This window comes from Hyperolius riggenbachi, chromosome 2 (genome assembly GCF_040937935.1).
Source record: "Hyperolius riggenbachi isolate aHypRig1 chromosome 2, aHypRig1.pri, whole genome shotgun sequence".
Lineage (NCBI taxonomy): Eukaryota > Metazoa > Chordata > Amphibia > Anura > Hyperoliidae > Hyperolius > Hyperolius riggenbachi.
The window spans coordinates 424,780,063-424,800,246 of NC_090647.1; the positions used below are offsets into that span (position 1 = coordinate 424,780,063).

Here is a 20,184-nt window from a genome sequence, read left to right on the forward strand (position 1 = left end):
GAAACATTTCAGCTGTGTCTGGAGTTTCACCCTGGATATGCCCATTGATAAAGCTTTCCACTGTGTTATGTGCAGATCTTCCTTCTTGTGTCCTTGTGTGTTATTTACTATACACCTTTTATATCAGTTGTTGTTTAGCTAGCACCATAGCACTGTCATGTGAGCAGCATATAGTCCATCTAGATGATTTAAACAATTCTTTGATTTACCATTATTTATATAACTGCAGCTTGGTCTAAAACATTCTATTTTTGTAGAGAAAACTGTCACATATTGTTATTATTTTTCATCAATTATGCTATGGACAAGCTTTATCATGTAATCTTTGCGTTTCTCATTTCTTTCTTCTCCCGTTCTCTGTCACAGGGGTTGAAAAGTTAATCTACCATCTGAATAAGCACAACATCCCAATGGCTGTTGCCACAAGCTCAGCCAGAGTGACATTTGAAATGAAAACAAGTAGGCACAAAGAATTCTTCAATTTATTCCATCACATTGTGCTAGGAGATGACCCAGATGTGAAAAATGGCAAACCTCAGCCTGATATTTTTCTTGTATGTGCAAAGAGGTTTAACCCCCCTCCGAGCCTAGAGAAGGTAAGTGTGAAAATAGTTGTTACCTGTTCTTTGATACAACACCATAGAGCAAAAAGTATATAACAATCAGGTTGCATTCTCTGCTATAATACAAAACAAAGAGACTGATAAGTTGTAGGTTTTATTTTCTGTAAACAGAAAAGTAGAAGAAAAAAAAATTGTTTATTAGCTGTCCAGCGGCACAGCAGACGTAGTTTAACATCAGTGTGTGCCAGGCAGTCAATCCACTACTTGTATAGCGCAAACAGGTACTTTGACTGAGTATTGGTGTGATGTCGATTGATTGTTTGCACTTGCAGTGCTTGCTCTTCAAAGTGGTGTGAAAAATGTCTGCAATTGATCAATAATATTAATAATATATGACCATATACATACAAATGTTATTAATGTATTATTTGTATAAGTGACAAAAACAATATAACATACTAATAAATAAATACTATGGGCTTGATTCACAAAAGAGGGCTAACTGTTAGCACGGCCGTTTTCGCGCAAATTTTTTGTATTGCGCGCGATAGCGAATTTTCGCGCGCAAACGCAAATCTTCACATGAAAACTAACAATTTTGCGTAAAAATTTTGCGTTTGCGCGCGAAAACCAGCATCGTTTCGTGCGAAAATTCGCGATTTCAAGCAATGCAAAAATTCACACGAAAACGGCTGTGTTAACAGTTAGCACTCTTTTGTGAATCAAGCCCTATGTGCTACAGCAGATGTTTCAGGTATTACAAGTTGTATTATGCTGGATTCACACGATACTATTTCCCGTCAGATAAATGGATAATCTTTCAGGAAGTTGCACCATGTGTACATGTCCAAACTGCTCCCAAACAATAACTGGATTGATTTTCCTGTGGGAAATTTACGACCCCTGTCAATGGGATGGGAAATAGCATCGTGTATACCCAGCATTAGCATCCAGAGTTTGACCTCTACCTAGAACTGATGTTCCTTATGCAGACTAGAGGAAATGCCCATTGTTACTTGAATTATACACACATTTCAGAACTCAGCCCTATTACTTGATGACACTGTGCTTGTGGGTGGGTCTTGTACAGTGGCAAGGAACAGCAATTATCAATCACATAAACAAATACCATTTTCAATAACACAACCACACAATACGAGAATTGAATTTTTGATCAATAAAGTTCAGCATGTCCAATATAGTTTTGATAGAGAAACCGAACAATACTGACCTAGAAATCAAACACCACCTTGTTATTGCCTTCCAATAAGGTTTTTCAATTGAAAAAGTAATTGGGAGTAATAATCATATGGTGTATACCCAGCATTAATGCTGGTATAACTTGCTTCAGAGCTTGTCTCTTTTGTAAAGTTATTGGTTAGAAGTCTTGGAAGAGAGAAATCGAAGCATCTTGAAAATGGAGAGCATCCTGTTACCTGGCATTGTCACATGATATCCTTTTTTAATGGATAAAATAACAGGCAACATATTTCCCCTTTGCTAAAGAGCTCCATGGGCCCTAACAAACTCAATAGGTTTTCCTTAGGTCTGTTATTTAATGTGTTAAGTATAGAGGGTAAGGTAGGTGTCAGATGATCTCCTTCTAAGCTCTCAGGGAGAACAAAGATTCTGACAAATGACACACTTGTTTAAGTCTTCTAAGCATGTACTTGTTTTTGTTAGGAACATTATATGTCTCAAACAGTTTTTCCAAGTTGTTTTTATAGCTCGACCTCTTCTCTCCCCCCCCCCTCCCAATTTATATTTGCAATCTTATGTGAGAATGATGACAGTTAGGGTACGTTTCCACTTGTGCGTTGCGATTCTGTCGCGGGAAAAAAACGCATCCATGAATCCGCATGTGGGTGCGAAAACACACACGGAAACGCCAGGAAAACCGCAAGACTAATATGCTTGCGGTTTTCCTATTAAATTACATTACCGGCGATTCATGTGCGGCATGTGAATTCTGACAGCTCTGCCATGCAGATTTTTTCTGTCCAGCAGGCCGCACAGAATTCCTGACAAGTGGAAACAGGCCCATCCACTTGTATTGGTTAAGCGAATCTGCATGCAGGAAATGCATGCAGATTCGCTCTAGTGGAAACGGGCCCTCAAATGACTATTTAACTCTAACCTCAGCAATTGCAGCTGTAAGGGTACTTTTGATGTCCTGTGCAATGAACCACATGAATCCACATCTCCTGAAAGAGAGGTAGCTATAAGTGTAGGAGGTATCATTGGCGCAGTAGTTTGGGACACTGCTGAAGCAGCAGGCCCTGTGCTAGAGGCACAGAGCTCCGCCCTGAAGATACATTCTTAAACATCTCAGAAACTTGCTGGTTTTTCTATTCGTAAGCGTCTGGGTTTTTTTATCGTCCTATTTTAAAACTCACAGTGCAAGTTTGTATGGAAATCCTTTGTATTGAATGATTGTTTTATGCAAAATATTAGCCCAGGAGTTTGTATTGTCTTGATAAGTTACACAAAATATAAATATAACTATTGTAGATGCAGTAAAGTGATGCTCTTCAGAAGACTTAATACAACTCTGGCTTGGTGTATTGATGATTTTTCTGCCTGTGTCCTGTGACTTGTATCCCAAAAGAACAAACGAATAGATTTTTTTTATACCGTTTCATGGTCTGCATGGTCTGACAGTAAACATTCAGCAATATTAAGCGGGTTATAGCTCCAAAGCAGTGTGTCAAGAAGAGGAAGATGCAGCTCAGCACGCAGTCATCGGCAATCCTGCAAAGAATTGGGGACCCAATCGATCTTGGCCTTCCAATTAGCTCTAGCTATGGGCTGCAAAGACAGCCCAGCATACAGCAGTGATTTGTTGGCCCCTTTGCTGCATTTCAACTCCGCAATCTGGATTTAGAGGCAGGGTGGTGTGCACATGGTAACTGTAGTCCGGTTTGATCCAGTGTAAAGCGTTTGGCACAGGTAGTTGTAAATCAAGGCACAGCCCAGTGTAGGGTTCAGCAGGATGGTTTCAGAAGGTCAGCTGTACGGTTTTGGCCGATCTTAACGACTTTAGCATGGCAAGTTCAAATATGCTTAGGCTGTCTTAGCGGTGGAGGATGGAGAGCACGGGGAGCTCACTCACACCGCCTGCTCATTCCCAGTTATGCCCCCAACTGTTTAATTGTTTGCCCATCTAGGGTAGGTGTTTTTTCTTTTGGAATTGCATCAGGCCCTTAGAGTCTAATACCCTTCCTTAACCTCCTAAGCATGGTAACTCTGAATCTGTTAACACATCTGGATTAACTTCTTTGGGTAGATCTCATAACCCAATCCACTATATGGTACATATCATTCCTATTTCACATTTGCACAATCATACATTCTCCGCATTGTGCTTAGTGTATTTGGGATTTTTTATTTTATTAAAATATTTTCTGCTTGTCTGCTATTCTGAACACATTTGACTAGTCAAATGGTTTCAATTATGAAAAAGAATGCATGAAATCTATAGAATTTACAATTCAGTAGATATGAAAAGGCATATTATATACACCTATGCAACCTTGATAAACTCTGGCCTTTCCTTTATGCAAATGCTTTTAGGACCCCTAAGTTCCTTGTGATGGTGTATGCTTTGGTTTCATGAGCTATGCTGCTCTAAAAGACTTGTGCTAAGCAGTCTTGAAAAGGTTAAATGGGGTCAAGCTATATTCCACACATACTGTTGCCAGAACGTCCAGGCAGAAAGAACTTTGTAAAGTGTAGGCTTGCAAACCGACATTTAATCAATCCACAATTTAATGAGGTAACATGTAACCATTCTATTTAACAATGGATAAAAACATCACAATATAGCATTCTGTAGATGCACAGGAAAAGTCTGTTCTTGTCCATAAATCATGTTATAGGTTCGCAAAAAGGGTGCTACAGTAATGCTACCTATGTTTCTATATGATACAATTATTTGTGTATTGCAGATTTTATTTCTTATGATCTATATGTCCTTTTTTTTTTTTTTTTGTAATAAAACTTTTTACTAAAGGTATATGACCTAAATTTACTTTTAACTTGGTAGTGGACATATGTCTGCAAAAGGGCGAAAACTTAAAGACCTAGTGTTTACATCTTTTGATGCTGGATTGTTCTGTTGTGATGGTATATGTGTGTCGCATAAAGTATGCAAGTATAAACTTACAGTTCTGTAGATGCTGGCTTGAATTTAGGTACATATATATGTTTTAATATAACATACAGAGGGGCTGTAGCACACAACAGGAAAACAGTGACAGGGGCTCTTGGTTACGCTTTAACGCGCTTAAGCTCCCCAACTGCGCCAAAGTGTCCCCGATCTGGTGAGTCCTACTCCAACCATGCAATGCTAGTTTTTATCAGCAGTCTAGTGGGAACTAATCCAAAAACCCAAGAGGCAACTAAATGGGAGAAAAAGAAATTAAAAACACCTCACCTTTTCACTAGCTACCAAATGATCTCTCTGATCTATTTTCCTTGCGTTGAAAGACATCCATGGATACAATTACTAGGTTATGCCTAATGATGTTGATCCAGGGATTTTATCTGATTACCATCTGGAGTCGGGAAGGAATTTTTCCCTTTTGGGGCTAATTGGACAATGCCTTGTGGGTTTTTTTTCACCTTCCTCTGGATCAACAGGGATATGTGAGGGAGCAGGCTGGAGTTGTACTTTGTACTGGTTGAACTCGATGGACGTATGTCTTTTTTCAACCAAACGAACTATGTAACTATGTGCAATGCACTCATTTATATGCTTAACTGTGCTAGAGGTGGGCGTGGTTATGCAGGCTCACAGGGGGAAAATTATAATCAAATATCAAGGGGTAAGCAGCACAAACCAACTTTAATGCAATTTTTTTGCAAAGCATGCATGCAGCAGTGGAGACCCCAATCCCCACAAGAAATATATATAATATACAGAGGGGCTGCAGCAAACAACAGGAAAACAGTGACAGGGGCTCTTGGTTACGCTTTAACGCGCTTAAGCTCACCAACTGCGCCAAAGTGTCCCCGATCTGGTGAGTCCTACTCTAACCATGAAATGCTAGTTTTTATCAGCAGTCTAGTAAGAACTAATCCAAAAACCAAAGATTCAACTAAATGGGAGAAAAATAAATTAAAAACACCTCACCTTTTCACTAGCTACCAAATGAACTCTCTGAACATGTGCAATGCACTCATTTATATGCTTAACTGTGCTAGAGGTGGGCGTGGTTATGCAGGCTCACAGGGGGGGAATTATAATCAAATATCAAGGGGTAAGCAGCACAAACCAACTTTAATGCAATTTTTTTGCAAAGCATGCACGCAGCAGTGGAGACCCCAATCCCTACAAGAAATATATATAACATACAGAGAGGCTGCAGCACACAACAGGAAAACAGTGTAACTGGTTTCCTGTTGTGTGCTGCAGCCCCTCTGTATGTTATATGTATTTCTTGTGGGGATTGGGGTCTCCACTGCTGCGTGCATGGTTTGCAAAAAAATTGCATTAAAGTTGGTTTGTGCTGCTTACCCCTTGATATTTGGTTATATATGTTTTAATGTACTAAAATATATATGACAAAAGGCAGTGTCCAAACTGAGTCCAAAGACCCAGTATCCTATACATGGTACAATTACCATCCATGAACATAAGTGAGGAAAATGTATACAAACATTGTTTCCTCATACGTAAACAAACAACTGCATAGATGAATGTCACACCTAATACACAGTCCCAGAGAGATTTATATATCATGATAAAGCCCAACCCAAGCAGACCACAACAAATTTCCAGGTATGTCTCCCAGACCACCCACCCAACACAATATATCCACTCATTATGGCAAAAGCAGTGAATTCAAGTAAAAAGAGGTTGACTTGAACAGAGGTAAAGGGAAATGTGTGACGTATCTGAATATACCTATAACATTCACTCTCAGGGGCATCCCTACTAAATCTGATAGCTACAAACTCCAGGAATTTATCCTAGATCCAAGACTTATTAGCTCACTGTATCTAAATTGTTAAAGACCCACCATTGAAAAGAGTCAGGGCTAGTAACCTCCTTGGCAGTTAACACCCCAAGTCAGGCTTGGAGTAAAAGAAACATTTGCTGGGACTGGTAATCCCGGGGAGGTGAGTCTGTGCTGGGCCTGCTACAGATCTATCTGCAGTATGTATTTTGCCTGCTTTTAGGGTTTAAAAGCACACAAAAATATGTACTATTTTTAGACCCTAAAATCAGGAAATAATCATACTGCCAGGGAGGTTAAAGCCCAGGGACAATTTAGGGTTACCCACCAATGGAATTCTAGTGATAACTGGTTTCTGAGACCCAAATCTCTGTTTCCATAATGCCAACCCCAGACCCACCACTTTATTCAAAGATCCACCACTCCTAATTACTTATCTCTTTGAGGACAGTAAGGCTTGTAGATTATCAGGGATACAGCATCTCTTTTAAATATATTCCATAAAAAAATGATTACTTACCTTGTATACCATCTAACCAAGGGCGCAAATTGAGCTCCCGTTTTAAACTTTTTTTTTTTTTTTTCCAAATTGTATTCTTGTGTTAACACCACAAACTTTTAGTGTATATTATAGTCCACCCTTGGTGGAGGGGTGTCATTCCCTATATTTCCTGTCTACAGAGAGCAATTTCTTAAAGGGAACCTAAACTAAGAAGGATGTGGATTTTTCCTTTAAGAAAAAATACCAGTTGCCTGACTCTCTCCTGCTGATCCTGTGTCTCTAATACTTTACACAGCCCCTTAACAAGCATGCAGATCAGATGCTCTGACTGAAGTCAGACTGGATTAGCTGCATGCTTGTTTAAGGTCTACTGCAGCCACTGCAGCCAAAGAGATCAGCCTACTGCAGCCAAAGAGATCAGCAGGACTGCCAGGCAACTGGCATTGTTTAATAGGAAACCTCCATATCCCTCTCAGTTTAGGTTCCCTTTGAACTGAGTGGGGTAAGGTCTAATCTCCCCCTTGCCTTATCAGTGGTTGCCTGAGTGGTTACCGTTGTTTGAGTATTAATTTATCCTCTAAAAACATTTACTCCTTACTTAAAACATACTACACTATTGTGGGCTCTCTGTTTCCCTTTTTCACTATTGGAGCTTGTACAAGTTTTACTAGTGCTGCTTTGATTCTTTAATAAACCTGATGCATTGATTGTTGGGGTGGTAGTGTCGGCATTACTGTGTGAACTAGTACCAATGCTGGGGAATCCTGGCAGTGGAGGGGGGGGGACAAAACTACCCAGCAGGAAAAATATGGTACCCCAGCAGTATCAGTGTGTTCAGCACTGTAGGTGGTTTCACAGAGAAGCAGATGACCTTGCAATCAATTTTGCAGAGAAAGACAGAAGGAATGAAGGTGAAAGTACACAGAGATAAAAAAAAAGACAGAAGAAAGAAGTATACAGAAAAAGATGACATTAGAAGAAAGACATATACAGAAACAAAATGAAGTGTTTTTTTTTTTCTACTATAAATAGGTAGCTCTTACTAATGTGAGGCTATGTGCCTGATCACAAGGATGCGATTTTTAAAAAATCACTAATAGCATTACAGTAGCAAAAACATTTAAAATCCCAACCACTTAAAGTGCTGCTAGGGGGTCCCAGGCCTTACCTAACTGGTTATTAATTTATTTATTAATGTTAAAGCGTTTTTGTTAGTGATAATAACAATAATAATTTTGTTGTTGTTCTTATTACTACCATATATTGCCTTGTTAATGTGTGCTGTCTTTTTTTATTTTATGTCACTTGAAGAAGAACTCCAGTGAAAATAATGTAATAGAAAAAGTGCTTCATTTTTACAGTAATTATGTATAAATGTGTTTGCCCATTGTAAAATCTTTTAAATCCCTGATTTGCATTCTGACATTTATTACATGGTGACATTTTTACTGTTGGCAGATGATGTAGCTGCTGCATGCTTTTTTGGCAGTTGGAAATAGCTATTTCCCACAATGCAGCAAGGTTTACAGACAGGAAAATGCCAGGAGTATGTACTCAAGAGTTTCTTGTGGGAGGGGTTTCTTCACAATAACAGTCATTCAGCGCCCCCTGATGGTCTGTTTGTGAAAAGGAATAGATTTCTCATGTAAAAGGAGGTATCAGCTACTGATTGGGATAAAGTTCAATTCTTGGTAGGAGTTTCTCTTTAAGGTTTCCTTTAACCACTTAAGTACCAGCGGTCTCTGCCCCCTTAAGGACCAGAGACCTCTGGTACAATAACGACAGAATCCCGACGAATCGCCGAGCATACCCGCCGCAATCGCCATCACTGCCACAAGCCGGGCTCATTCTAACATCCACTCTGCCGTCTCTATGAGGGCAGAGTTAGGTGAGCCAGTCAGGAGCCGCTTTCATTGGCTCCTGACCATGTCTATCGATGTAAGCCAATGGGAGCGGCTTACATGGATAGACACGGCCAGGAGCCAATGAAATTGACTCCTGACAGTGACTCACATGGCTCTGCCGTCATAGAGACAGGCAGAGCCAGTGAGCTGGGTTTGAGCAGCGGGGAACGACGGAAACGGCAGATGCTCACCACGGGCGGTGATTGAAATCTATGCCCTGCCAGCCAGGAGCCCACCAAAGCAGGCCGTAGATTTCAATCACCTCGGTCCTTAAGTAGTTAAATTTACAGTGTGGGTTTAATTAGCACCTACAACTATTTAATTTGCGGAGGCTCATCAAGATAGTAGTTATATGGGCCCGAAATAGCATTTTTTGGCACCTGATAGAGAATTAATGGCTACTGTACACTTTAGTAATTATCACCACAATAATGCATTAGCGCCTCAACAACGTTTTTCAGATTAGTCAACCTATATTAACATGGCCACAACTTTCTTATTATAGTTTATAGAATATCAACAGACACTCTGTAAAGGGGTGATTATTTTTAGGCAATGGTATGGGTAGGGTTATTGTGAGAGTTATGATAGGAAAGGACATAGTTGAGTACTGGTGCATTTCCCAAAATACTATTTATCTGTAATTATTAACAGCTTTCAACCATTACCATAATTATCTTGGTGCTCTTCCACATGTAGATAGTGCTAGGAGTAGGTGTGAGGGTTATTGTTAGGTGTAGGTTGATGGAAGTTAGTATTATAGGCATAGGTAGCAGAGGATTTAGGAGAGAGATGGGATAGGGAAGGCCATAGTTGAATATTGGTGCAGTTATTGATTATCTGCAACAATTTTTCATTTTCAACGGGCACAACATTTCCATAACCACTAAATTTTGTCTTCGCCAGGTGCACAACATTGTCGATATATCAATTTAGATTTTCACCTTACATATTATTCTTCTGATACAACCACAATTTGTTTTACCATGCACCATAATTTCCAGGTGTTATTACATGCATGTGTAAAAATAGCAACCATTCGGAGTAGGACAACTCTGCTTCTCTTTTCACCACCGAATATTTTTTTAATTTTTTTTATTTAATCATTGTCATGGTACTAAAATATGTTGGGTTATATTTACCTCTCAGAATGATAGTTTCCCAGTTTATCTGAATTCCATTCTAAAGATCTTTCAACTTCATTTTAAGCCAAATGTCATCAGAGCAGAATGTACATTTTTTTTTTTTTTTTTGGACAATGTCAAGAGCAACCAGATTAAATTTACAGAGGACGGATCTAATACAATGGATGTTTATTTCCTATTCCCTTTGAACATAAAAGAGTTCATTAAAGTGACTCCCTTGATACTTCTTGTAGAGTTGCTCAGAACAGGAACACCTGCCATCTGAATATCATGAGCTAAAAAGCAAAATGTAAGATGCTCACTCCTCACTTTTACCAGCATTTTTATTTTGAAAATGATGTTCGTTTATCAAATGATCCTACAGTGAATTAGCTCTTGACATGACTCTTTCAGTCGACAAGTGATCTTAACATGGAAATACCAATTTCTTTCTAAAATTGACATACACTTATATCAGTACTACATAAGTCTTTTGTTAATTCATTTTACTATAATTAAAATGTTCTATCCAGTTTTCAGCCACCTAGGAAGGACTAAAAATGAGAGCAAGTTCAAATAGCACTTCTTTATAACTAAATTATTGCAGCATACTCTGTTTAGAGTACAGTTGGCCACATACTCCCAACTTGCTTTAAAACTAATTTGCTGTTCAGAGTAGACTTTGTTACTCATTCCTTTTCAACACCCTCATAAATGTATATTATTATTATTTAGTATTTATGTAGCACCGACATCTTCTACAGCGCTATACAGAGTACATTGTCTTGTCACTTACTGTCCCTCAATCTAATACCTACCATAGTCTAGGGCAGCTGTGGGCAAACTACGGCCTGTGTGCCTGATTCAGCCCGGGCCGCTTCTTCTCCTCTTCCCTTTTTTCCTCCTGCTGTCAATAGAAAAACGCATGCAGAATACATACAAGATGAGTAACTCACCCAATCACAGACTCCAGCCGCGATCTCCATGGCAATTGTAGCATGATGGGATCCACCATCATTATTTACCCATGTGTCACACGACGCGGTCATTGTCATGGAGATCACCGCTGGAGAGTGCAATTGGATGAGTTTTACGCAATCCTTCCCTGCCATTCTTATGTTGGGAGGGAGGCAGACGGAGAACAGAGTAGCAGCGAGCCACATTCTAGAGGGTCTTAAGGAGGTTTTCCCACCCCTGGTCTAGGGCCATTTGAGGAGAAAGCAGTTTTATTTATATATTTTTTGGATGTGGGAGGAAACCAGAGTGCCTGGAGGTAGCCCATGCAGGCACGGGAGAACATACAGACTCTGTGCGGATAGAGCCCTTGCTGGGATATGAACTGGGAACCCAGCACAGCAAGGCAAGAGTACTAGGCCACCGTGCTGCCATTTATACCTTTCCACTAGTTTTCAAAGGAACTATGTGAAGTCATTGAGCCCTTTTCCGATTTTCTTTTTTTTTTCTTTTTTTTTTTCTTTTTTTCCTAAAGGTTATTTCACATCTTAATAATCTACCTTATAAGCAATTAGCAAGCAAGACAATACTCAAAACAATTTTGACAGTACCTTTTATCTACTTTTTGGTACTGAAAAGTTAAACAGAAGATGAAAATTCTCTTCTTGGAGACAACTTAGTAAAAAAAAAAAATTTGAATTAAGCCAATTTTTCTAAACACCTCAAAGTAAAGTAAGCACGCTGAAATTATTATTTTTTTCAACATGAGTGGATTTTCCCTTGAAAGGAAACCTGTTGTAAGACCCAATTTTCTCCATCTGCTTACCTGTATTTTGACAGACCAGACAGTGAATTAAGGTTAGGTTAAAAACTGTAAGGATTTATTTGTTGTCAAATGTATTCATTCTGGTTTTGTCCCTTGTGGACTAGTTTTGCTTCATGCATTTGTCCAGACAGCAAGACAACCCTAGACAAAGTAAAGGTGATGAAGGGTAGTGTGTTTTGTGTCCATTGTAAGGGAGGCACAAGCACGACAACATGCCTTTCAGGAGTCTCTTATTCCACACATCTTGGTTATCACAGGGCAGAAAGAGAAAGTAGCACAGCAGACAAATGTCAACTCAGCAATCGTTTAATATGGAGGGCCTAACAACTAGGATGCAGGAGTTCCCAGAGTTGTGCAGGAGTTCCCAGAGTTGTTTGACAAGGCCCACTCAGTTGCAAAACGAGGTCCACCCCCACATAAGGAACCACAGCTAATGCAGGATGTTATCAAAACAATTGTCAGTACAACACAAAACTGAACCAGCGCTAACTATAAGCTATTAGCCTGTAATGAAGTAGGGGAACAGATTATATCTGCTAGTTGGGAAAGGCACTAATAAGTTGTGTATTTTATAAAGCTGTTGTAATAAGTTGTATATCCTCCCAAATGAAGAACAATTAAAAACAAAATTCATGTTGGGAGCTCCTGTCCACCCAAATAAAAGTTACATTGTTCATCACTGTATACAACGTAGGTCCCCTTCACAACAATGATACTAATCAGAAACCATTCATGACACAAACTGTGGACTGCCATTTGGATTATAAACATAAATCTGTTCATGACAAAAACTGTCTGATGCTTTATATTCTGACTGATAACTTAGTATAGTTGATAAGTAGTAATTGTTAATCAAAACCCACACAAGTGCTAATGCATGCAAAGTAACAAAACTACAAAATAATGCAACAAGACATGCAATGTATTGGACATTCTGGCAAAACTATCCATCAATCAAAATACTAACTGTGCAAAGATGCACTGATATGTACAAAGCATGTAGATGCAGGTTTAGAAGAATTGAGGTAGACGTAAAACAGGTGAAAAAGTGCAAAGTGGTAATGCATATAGAGCTATGAAAGTGCTAGTAAAGGCAAAATTAAGGAAAATGTAGGAGTAACCCATTGGTTGATGTAGACAATATCAAGTTTGAAAGTGCTTGTAAAAAAAGCTGCAAAGTGCTGATAGTGGCAGGTCTGTGAGCTGCTTCACACTGGGGTGCGCTTTTCAGTAGCGTTGCATATAAGATATATTTTGGAGTTAGTGATAGTCTGTGAGATGCAAATCATTCTGCGTTGATACAGTATTATGCAGATCTTGCATGCAAAATTATGCGGCTTGAAAATCCACCAATAGAATTCTGCCAAGGTGAAATTTGATTGGTCCGTTTTCAAGCCAATGTATTGTCATTAGGGATAGTCAATATATTTGTATAACACCACAAGACTTGAGTTAAACAATCACACTAGTTAGGTGTAAGATTTAATTCTGCACCTCTAAATCCAAGTATCTTGCATCTGTTTCTTCATACACATAAATATACAAAAATGTAAGTGAATGTCCTCATCAAATTTTTCCATAAATCCCACACATTTTTTGCCAGCCAACTAATTCTGCTAACTGATGAGCACGAATTTTGCATAATTGATCAGCATCATTATTTGCAAAAATGGTGCATTATGGTAATTTGAAATTATGGTGTAAAATCGTAATGCAAAATTTCTTGAAAAAAAGAACTGTGATTTTGCAATTACATGTAATGTGGTGCCGACTTCAGCAGTTAATGGCAACCCCCCATTCATGCTATCATCACCAACATTATTTTGTATGTTAAGGGGGAATAGGTGGAACAAGTTAAAAACAGTTTGTTTGTTTTTTTCAAAAAGACCTTGTCATTTTTCAGAAAATTGATTTAAAAAAATTGAAAGATTTTTAAACTCAGTAAAATATAACCTTTTGTTGTTTTTCAAAATCGTTTTTTCTCAATTTTTTTTTTTTTTTATCTTTGGCTTGTTCCCACAATTTCCCTTCAAAATACCGAGCAGTTTTGGTGATGACAGCATGTAAGTCAGCATGTAATTATGCAAATTACAAATTTACAAATGGATTTTGCAAAATCAATTGAATATATAAATTGTAATTACGTGTGGCTAGAATTGTGACATTTTATGCAAAATCTTGCATAACTTTATCAGATTACGATCATCACTACTGCCAACGGTCTTCTGTAGTCTTTCACAGTGTTTGCAGTCTGGACTCTGCTGAGAGGGGATGTACTATCTTGTGGCGTTCAGATTACTTGTTGCATGTTTTTTGACCAGCAATAAAGACAGGGATGACTTTACAAATATAAAAAACCAATGGCCAAAGCAATCATTGATAATTTTGACAGTCTAAGTATTATGATAGTAACTCACTGCAAAAAAAGTAAGTGTAATGATAATTATAACAACGTAATTTAAAAGGTAGGATTTTAAACCGACTACTTCAACTTTAAAGCGGTTTAAAACTCTGACAAAATTTTCAACAAAAATGTGTTTTCCTACTTTTTATAACCCATACAATTATCATATTTGCTTTTGTGCACAAGTATTATTATTCATTTAGACATTACAACTTCCCAAAGTTCAGTTAATTTATTTTTAAAGCTGCTGGTGCATTTTATTCATAACTTTTGTATTTCTGTTGTGAATGCAGCCACCAGTGATTTCTGACCTGTGTTTCACCCCAGGACTCTTCAGCTGAAGTCCTGCACAACCAGAGAATGTTTACATAAATGTATCAAGTAAAGAATGTGTACACAAGATAAGCTTAACAACAGTCCGGATGCGGGTTCTCCCTGCAGAAGAAAGAGTCAGCCCTGTGATGTAGCCCTTTGAATGCTGTTTTACTAAAAAAAACATTGTGTTAGTATATTATATGCTGTAAATAATCTTTTAGAGCAAAGAAGAAATTCTGGGTTATATTCCACTTTAATGCACGTTGACTTGTTTTCTTTATTTAGTTTTACTTCTACTTTTGAAAGGTCTGACTCCTAGCAAACCCAGACTGTCATATATCAATGCTGAAAATGTCTGCTACCAAATAGCCGGTTACAAAAAAAAATTCTACACTTTTTTTTGTTTTTTTTTCTTGCAGAGTAGTACTGATTTATTTCTGTGTCACCCCTGCGAAACGGGCACAATTTAATATTGTAAAAATCAGACCTTTAAGGAGTAAAGAAAAATGTATCTGTATATTTTGTGCCAGCAATTGTTTCTATTTTCCCCCCTTTGCCGTCAACATACATGACATCATTTATATGTATATAAATATGTACATACTTGACATTAAGTGCATTTTGTGACAAAAGGTACCCATATGCCAATATGATTTCACACATATAACTTAGCTTGAATTGTTTGGGGGCCTTTCTATTTTGCTTGTTATCTGGTTTTATCTCTCTCCAGCATTCACAAAAGATAAATGTGCCCAAAGAGCAAAGCAAAGCATTACATCGGATCAGCTTTTTTTTTCCCAAACATAAATGTCATTCCATTCTCCGAACAAGTGACCTACAAAAGAAAATGCATATTGTAACATTTATGCCATTTCTCAGTTTCTCATCTGCACTTATCATGCTCCACATGGAAAACAAATCTTCCCTTTGTTGAAAAAGAAAATATCAAACACATTTAACAGTGCTTTGCTTTGCTTACAGCTCATTCATATAGTGTATTCCGCATCTACCCCATTTTTTTTAGAAAATATTACAATGATCTGTAATTGCCTTTCTTGTTTTAAATGTTTCTGTTGCTGTGAAAATCTGAGTTTTTTGGTGATAAAAAGCTTTGTATAGTAATGCAGTAAGCGGCCTTTGCTTGCTTTGCAGATAAATGAATATTGCTTAAAAATGGGGATGACCGGTATATTACATCTGCAAAGTATCTAATAGGCTTTTGTGCACCACAGATTGCATCTAGAACATAACCGTTTTCTATCTCACATTTTCCTAGATTGCCGCTAGGTATTGTTCACATAAGATTTCAGAAAAAAAGTATCCTATGTGGCTTCTGCTGAATGAAATGTCAAGAATGAATTTTTAAAATAAACCTGTAAAATGTCAAGGTCATGTCCCTGCCATGAAGGTGATGGGATTTCTTGCTCTCACATCACAAAATGGGAAAGATGTCTTTATCCATCCATCCATCCATCCATTTACAATGTGTGAATTGCTCAAAAATGAAGATACTTGTATGCTTTTCTTGTATTGAAGGGCATCCACAGCAATAATTACTTGGTAATTATGATGATATCTGATTACCACCTGGAGTAGCTAAGGATTTTTGTTTTCCCTTCTAATGGTCAAGTGGTTTAGCCTTGTACGGGTTCCCTGCCAGCCACCCCCATGGATTAACTGAGATATGTAAGGGTGCAGGACAGAAATGTACCAAATGTATTTTTGTCCTTAATGAACAAGTCTTTTTTTTTTAAGCAAAATATGTAACTGAAAAGTTAGATCAACCTACAAATGGATACAAAAAAATGTGTTCAGGCTAGTCCACGTTGCTCAAATTTCTTTCCAAATGCTTCTAAAGAGACATGGGATGGTGTTGCTGGAGGATCTCTTCCCAGGTCTTGATTACATCGCTGAGCCTCTGGACAGTGTAAGCTAACAACCTAGCTGCTTTTTGAATGGGCTGAGCCATGTTCTATTGGATTTAGGTCAGTCTAAAGTGGAGGCTAGTCAGACCCAAAATTTGGAGGGTTGGAAGGGTCAGTGGCATATTTCCTACAGTTGTTTAGGGTGCCCGTGCATGCCCCATCTCCTCTCCACGCTTCCATCACAACACATCAGGCTACTTACAGGGGGCCTGGCATTATACTCTGCTGTAATATCTGCTCCTCCCTCCTGTAATCTGTAGGGTTACTAATAGTGCATGGCTGTTGGCCCCCGACTTCTCTTACAAGCTCTTTGATCTCTGACATGCACAGTAGGGGCAGTTTCTGCTTGTTTCATCAGATTTTTAGAGAAGGAGACTCACTGGGTCCCAGCGTCCCTAGTATCCTATCCAGGGTTAAAGCCCATCACTCTGCCTGTCGAGGGTGAGAGGGAACTGCCACTGCTTAATATTGGGGCTACCTTATAATGGGGTACATTGGGCTACTTGTATGGTGGACCTACCTAATAATGGGCCACATTTGGTTACCTATATAGGGGAACTACCTAATAGTGTGGTTCATCTTGCTACCTATATGGGATATCTACCTAATAATGGGGCATATCTTGATACATATATTGGAGGGTACTACCTGATAGTATCTGCATTACCTTGTGTGGCTTTATTTAATAATAATAAAAGGGGTTGTAATGTGAGGGGTGTGGCCTGTGTTAGGAGTGAAGTTTAGGGCCCCAGAGCTTGTGCCTGTTGGGTCTTGGGCTGTAAATCCGGGCCTGTGCTAAGGGAAAGTTGGAGGCAGTGCCAGCAAGAATGCTGACAGCTATGTGTGTATCACCATCAGGAAGAGAGGAGCAGTTATCACTATAGAGTACACTGCCAGCCAGGCCCCTTGTGAGTAATGTGATGCATCGGTTTCTGCAGCACCAGAAGGAAGTGTAGAAAGAATCCGTACTCTCTGCCTGGACTACTGCATCTGACATAGACTGAGAATTCATCTAGGGAGAGCAGTATATCTGATTCACATACTTCTTTTAGCTTATAGAGCACATGAATGGTAAAGATAGTACCAGCAAGGACATCCATTTACTAGAGGAATAATGTTTCCAGCAATATAATCAGGACAGTAAAGGCTTGAATATTGCAAGTCAAGGGGTGGGTGGGGGAGAGTTAATGTGCCAAGCAAGATTGATCTCTGTTGCATGATTTGCAGTATAATTCTTCTGTCGCTATGTATATGTTATGGCCAGAACCCTAAGGCTACTTTCACACTAAGACGTTGCGTTTTAGGGGACGTTAAGGTCGCATGACGTGCCCCTAACGCAACGCGTGGTGGTGTTGGAGTTAGACGTCAGATTGAGCTGCGTTATGCAGCTCTCAAAGCAGCAGCTCCAGGTTAGTGATAGGAAGTCCGGATCTTTGAACCAAATCATTTGAATCATTTTACTAGGGAAGCAGACTCGGTGAAATGACTAGCAGGACAGGACTTTCCCTGCACTGTACATTCTGTATGTTCCTGTTTCTTCCAGACAGACATCCACTGTGAACCGAATCTTTCATTGTGATGATCCAGATGATTCGACTCTCAAAAAAGATCCGGATCAAATGAACTGGTTCATGATCTGGACAGCACTACGAGTCTCACCACGAGTCACCACAGTGCAGTGAATATTATTTAGCCATGTGGCTAGTCACTGAGCATGTGCAAACAATCTAATGCAGCTCTATAGGGGTATAACGTACAGCATGCTGCACTTTCATTTAATGTGCAGCGTTATACCCTAACAGCACATTGATTTGAACAGCACATTGATTTTACAGTGCTGTGAGTTAGGCTGCGTTACTGGCTGCTGTAAGGTGGGACTTTAACATCCCACTTTGAAACCAGCCTAAGTGTGGCTACTTCTGGTTCTGGCCAGTCAAAACTAGAAGTGGCCATCTAACTGCGGAAAATGCTCGAAATGGATTGAATTCTGGTGGCTCCTCCTTCTCCATTGACTCTGGCCCTTCACACCCCCCCCCCGCCCCCCTCCTATTGAGTTCTGGGCTTCTGTCAGCCTGGGACACACGCATTAAACCCCCCTTCCCCCCTCTCTGCTTACCTACCGCAACAAATGACTCTGGGGGGATGCAGGAGCTCAATAGGAAAGGGGTGGAGGGAGGAGCCAGAGTCGGGGAGAGAAGGAGCCAGCAGGATTTAATCAGTTTCGCACATTGGCCGCAGTGAGAACCGCCACTAATAGTTTTGACCAGCCAGAACCCGAAGTGGTCAGACTTTTGGTAAATTCTGGTAATAATGTACAGTATATGTTACAGCCAGAACCCAGAGAGGTCAGTCTTTGGCACACCACAGAATGTTTTCTGCACACTGATCTGATTGCACTCTGTGCACCTTTCTTCCTCCCTCCTTCCCCAACAAGCGCTGCTGTATTTCAGAGCAATGCAATAGTCTATTGGGGAGATGAATTATAATATGACAAGACAAGACAAATAACATTTATATTGCTCTTTTCTCCTGGCGGACTCAAAGCGCCAGAGCTGCAGCCACTAGGGCGCGCTCTATAGGCAGTAGCAGTGTTAGGCAAACTTGCCTAAGGTCTCCTACTGAATAGGTGCTGGCTTACTGAACAGGCAGAGCCGAGATTTGAACCCAGGTCTCCTGTGTCAGAGGCAGAGCTCTTAACCATTACACCATCCAGCCACTTTTGGTAAATTCTGGTAATAATGTATATGTTACAGCCAGAACCCAGAGAGGTCAGTCTTTGGCACACCACAGAATGTTTTCTGCACACTGATCTGCTTTATGTAGTATGGCACTTGCACTTTGTGCCCCTTTCTTCCTTCTTCCCCAACAAGCGCTGCTGTATTTCATAGCAATGCAATATGAAAAGTAAAAGTAATGATGATAAACGAGCTTTCATTCGCATCGGCCCATAAAGTAGGAAGACACTCTATATTAACTCAAAAAACAAACCATCCAATAAGAAATTACTTATTTTGCTTACCTATCATGTTTGTTTTTAGTTTTCACTGTCAGATTTAGGAGAAATGCGATATGAAACAAAATAAAAAAATATTTCTGCAGTTTTTTTTTCTCTTATTTCACTGGTTCTCAGTGATGTCAAAAGTGATCTCACTTCTACCCTTTTTCTAATTTTCCCTTGCTGCTGCCTCAGCTTACTGCCCCCCACCCCACAGAGCAAACATACACCTAGACAGGCTTATATGAATTTGTAAACTCATCAAATGGAAGGGGGATTCAATTACCATCTATTCAGAGTGTCCTTATCTTATCCAAAGTAGTAAGCTTTCTGTTATTTGCATACTAAGATAAGCGTGTTACTGTAGCTAAAAAGCAAAGAATCGCCGACCCGCACCGTTTTATGAGGCAGCTCATAAAAGGGCTAATTTGCCAAAAACAACCGGCTGTAGCTGCCAAAAACACCCATGTTTTAAATTTTTTCCAATAAATTCAGTATTATATTTTTTTAAATGGTGCGGGTTGGAGAGTATTTGCATTTGAACCCTGTTGGTACACAGGGAGGGCCCAGCACACTTCTCTGACTGGCTCATTAATGCTGATCCACCATTGGATTGACTGCAGCTAAGAAGCAATCAAACAAAAAAACTTACCACAATTCAGTTGGCACGGTACAATGCTTGCAGTTAGGCAAAGGCTGCCAGACTAGGTTA

The 20,184-nt window shown here is 39.4% G+C and overlaps 1 protein-coding gene across 1 annotated transcript in view; it reads left to right on the forward strand.

Moving 5' to 3' along the window:
- Positions 1 to 20,184, forward strand: part of PUDP (pseudouridine 5'-phosphatase) — a 377,760-nt gene that overhangs the window by 181,592 nt on the left and 175,984 nt on the right. The window contains exon 3 of the mRNA XM_068265621.1: positions 367 to 596. Within this exon, the coding sequence (XP_068121722.1) occupies positions 367 to 596 (230 nt within the window). The remainder of the gene's footprint in view (positions 1 to 366; positions 597 to 20,184) is intronic.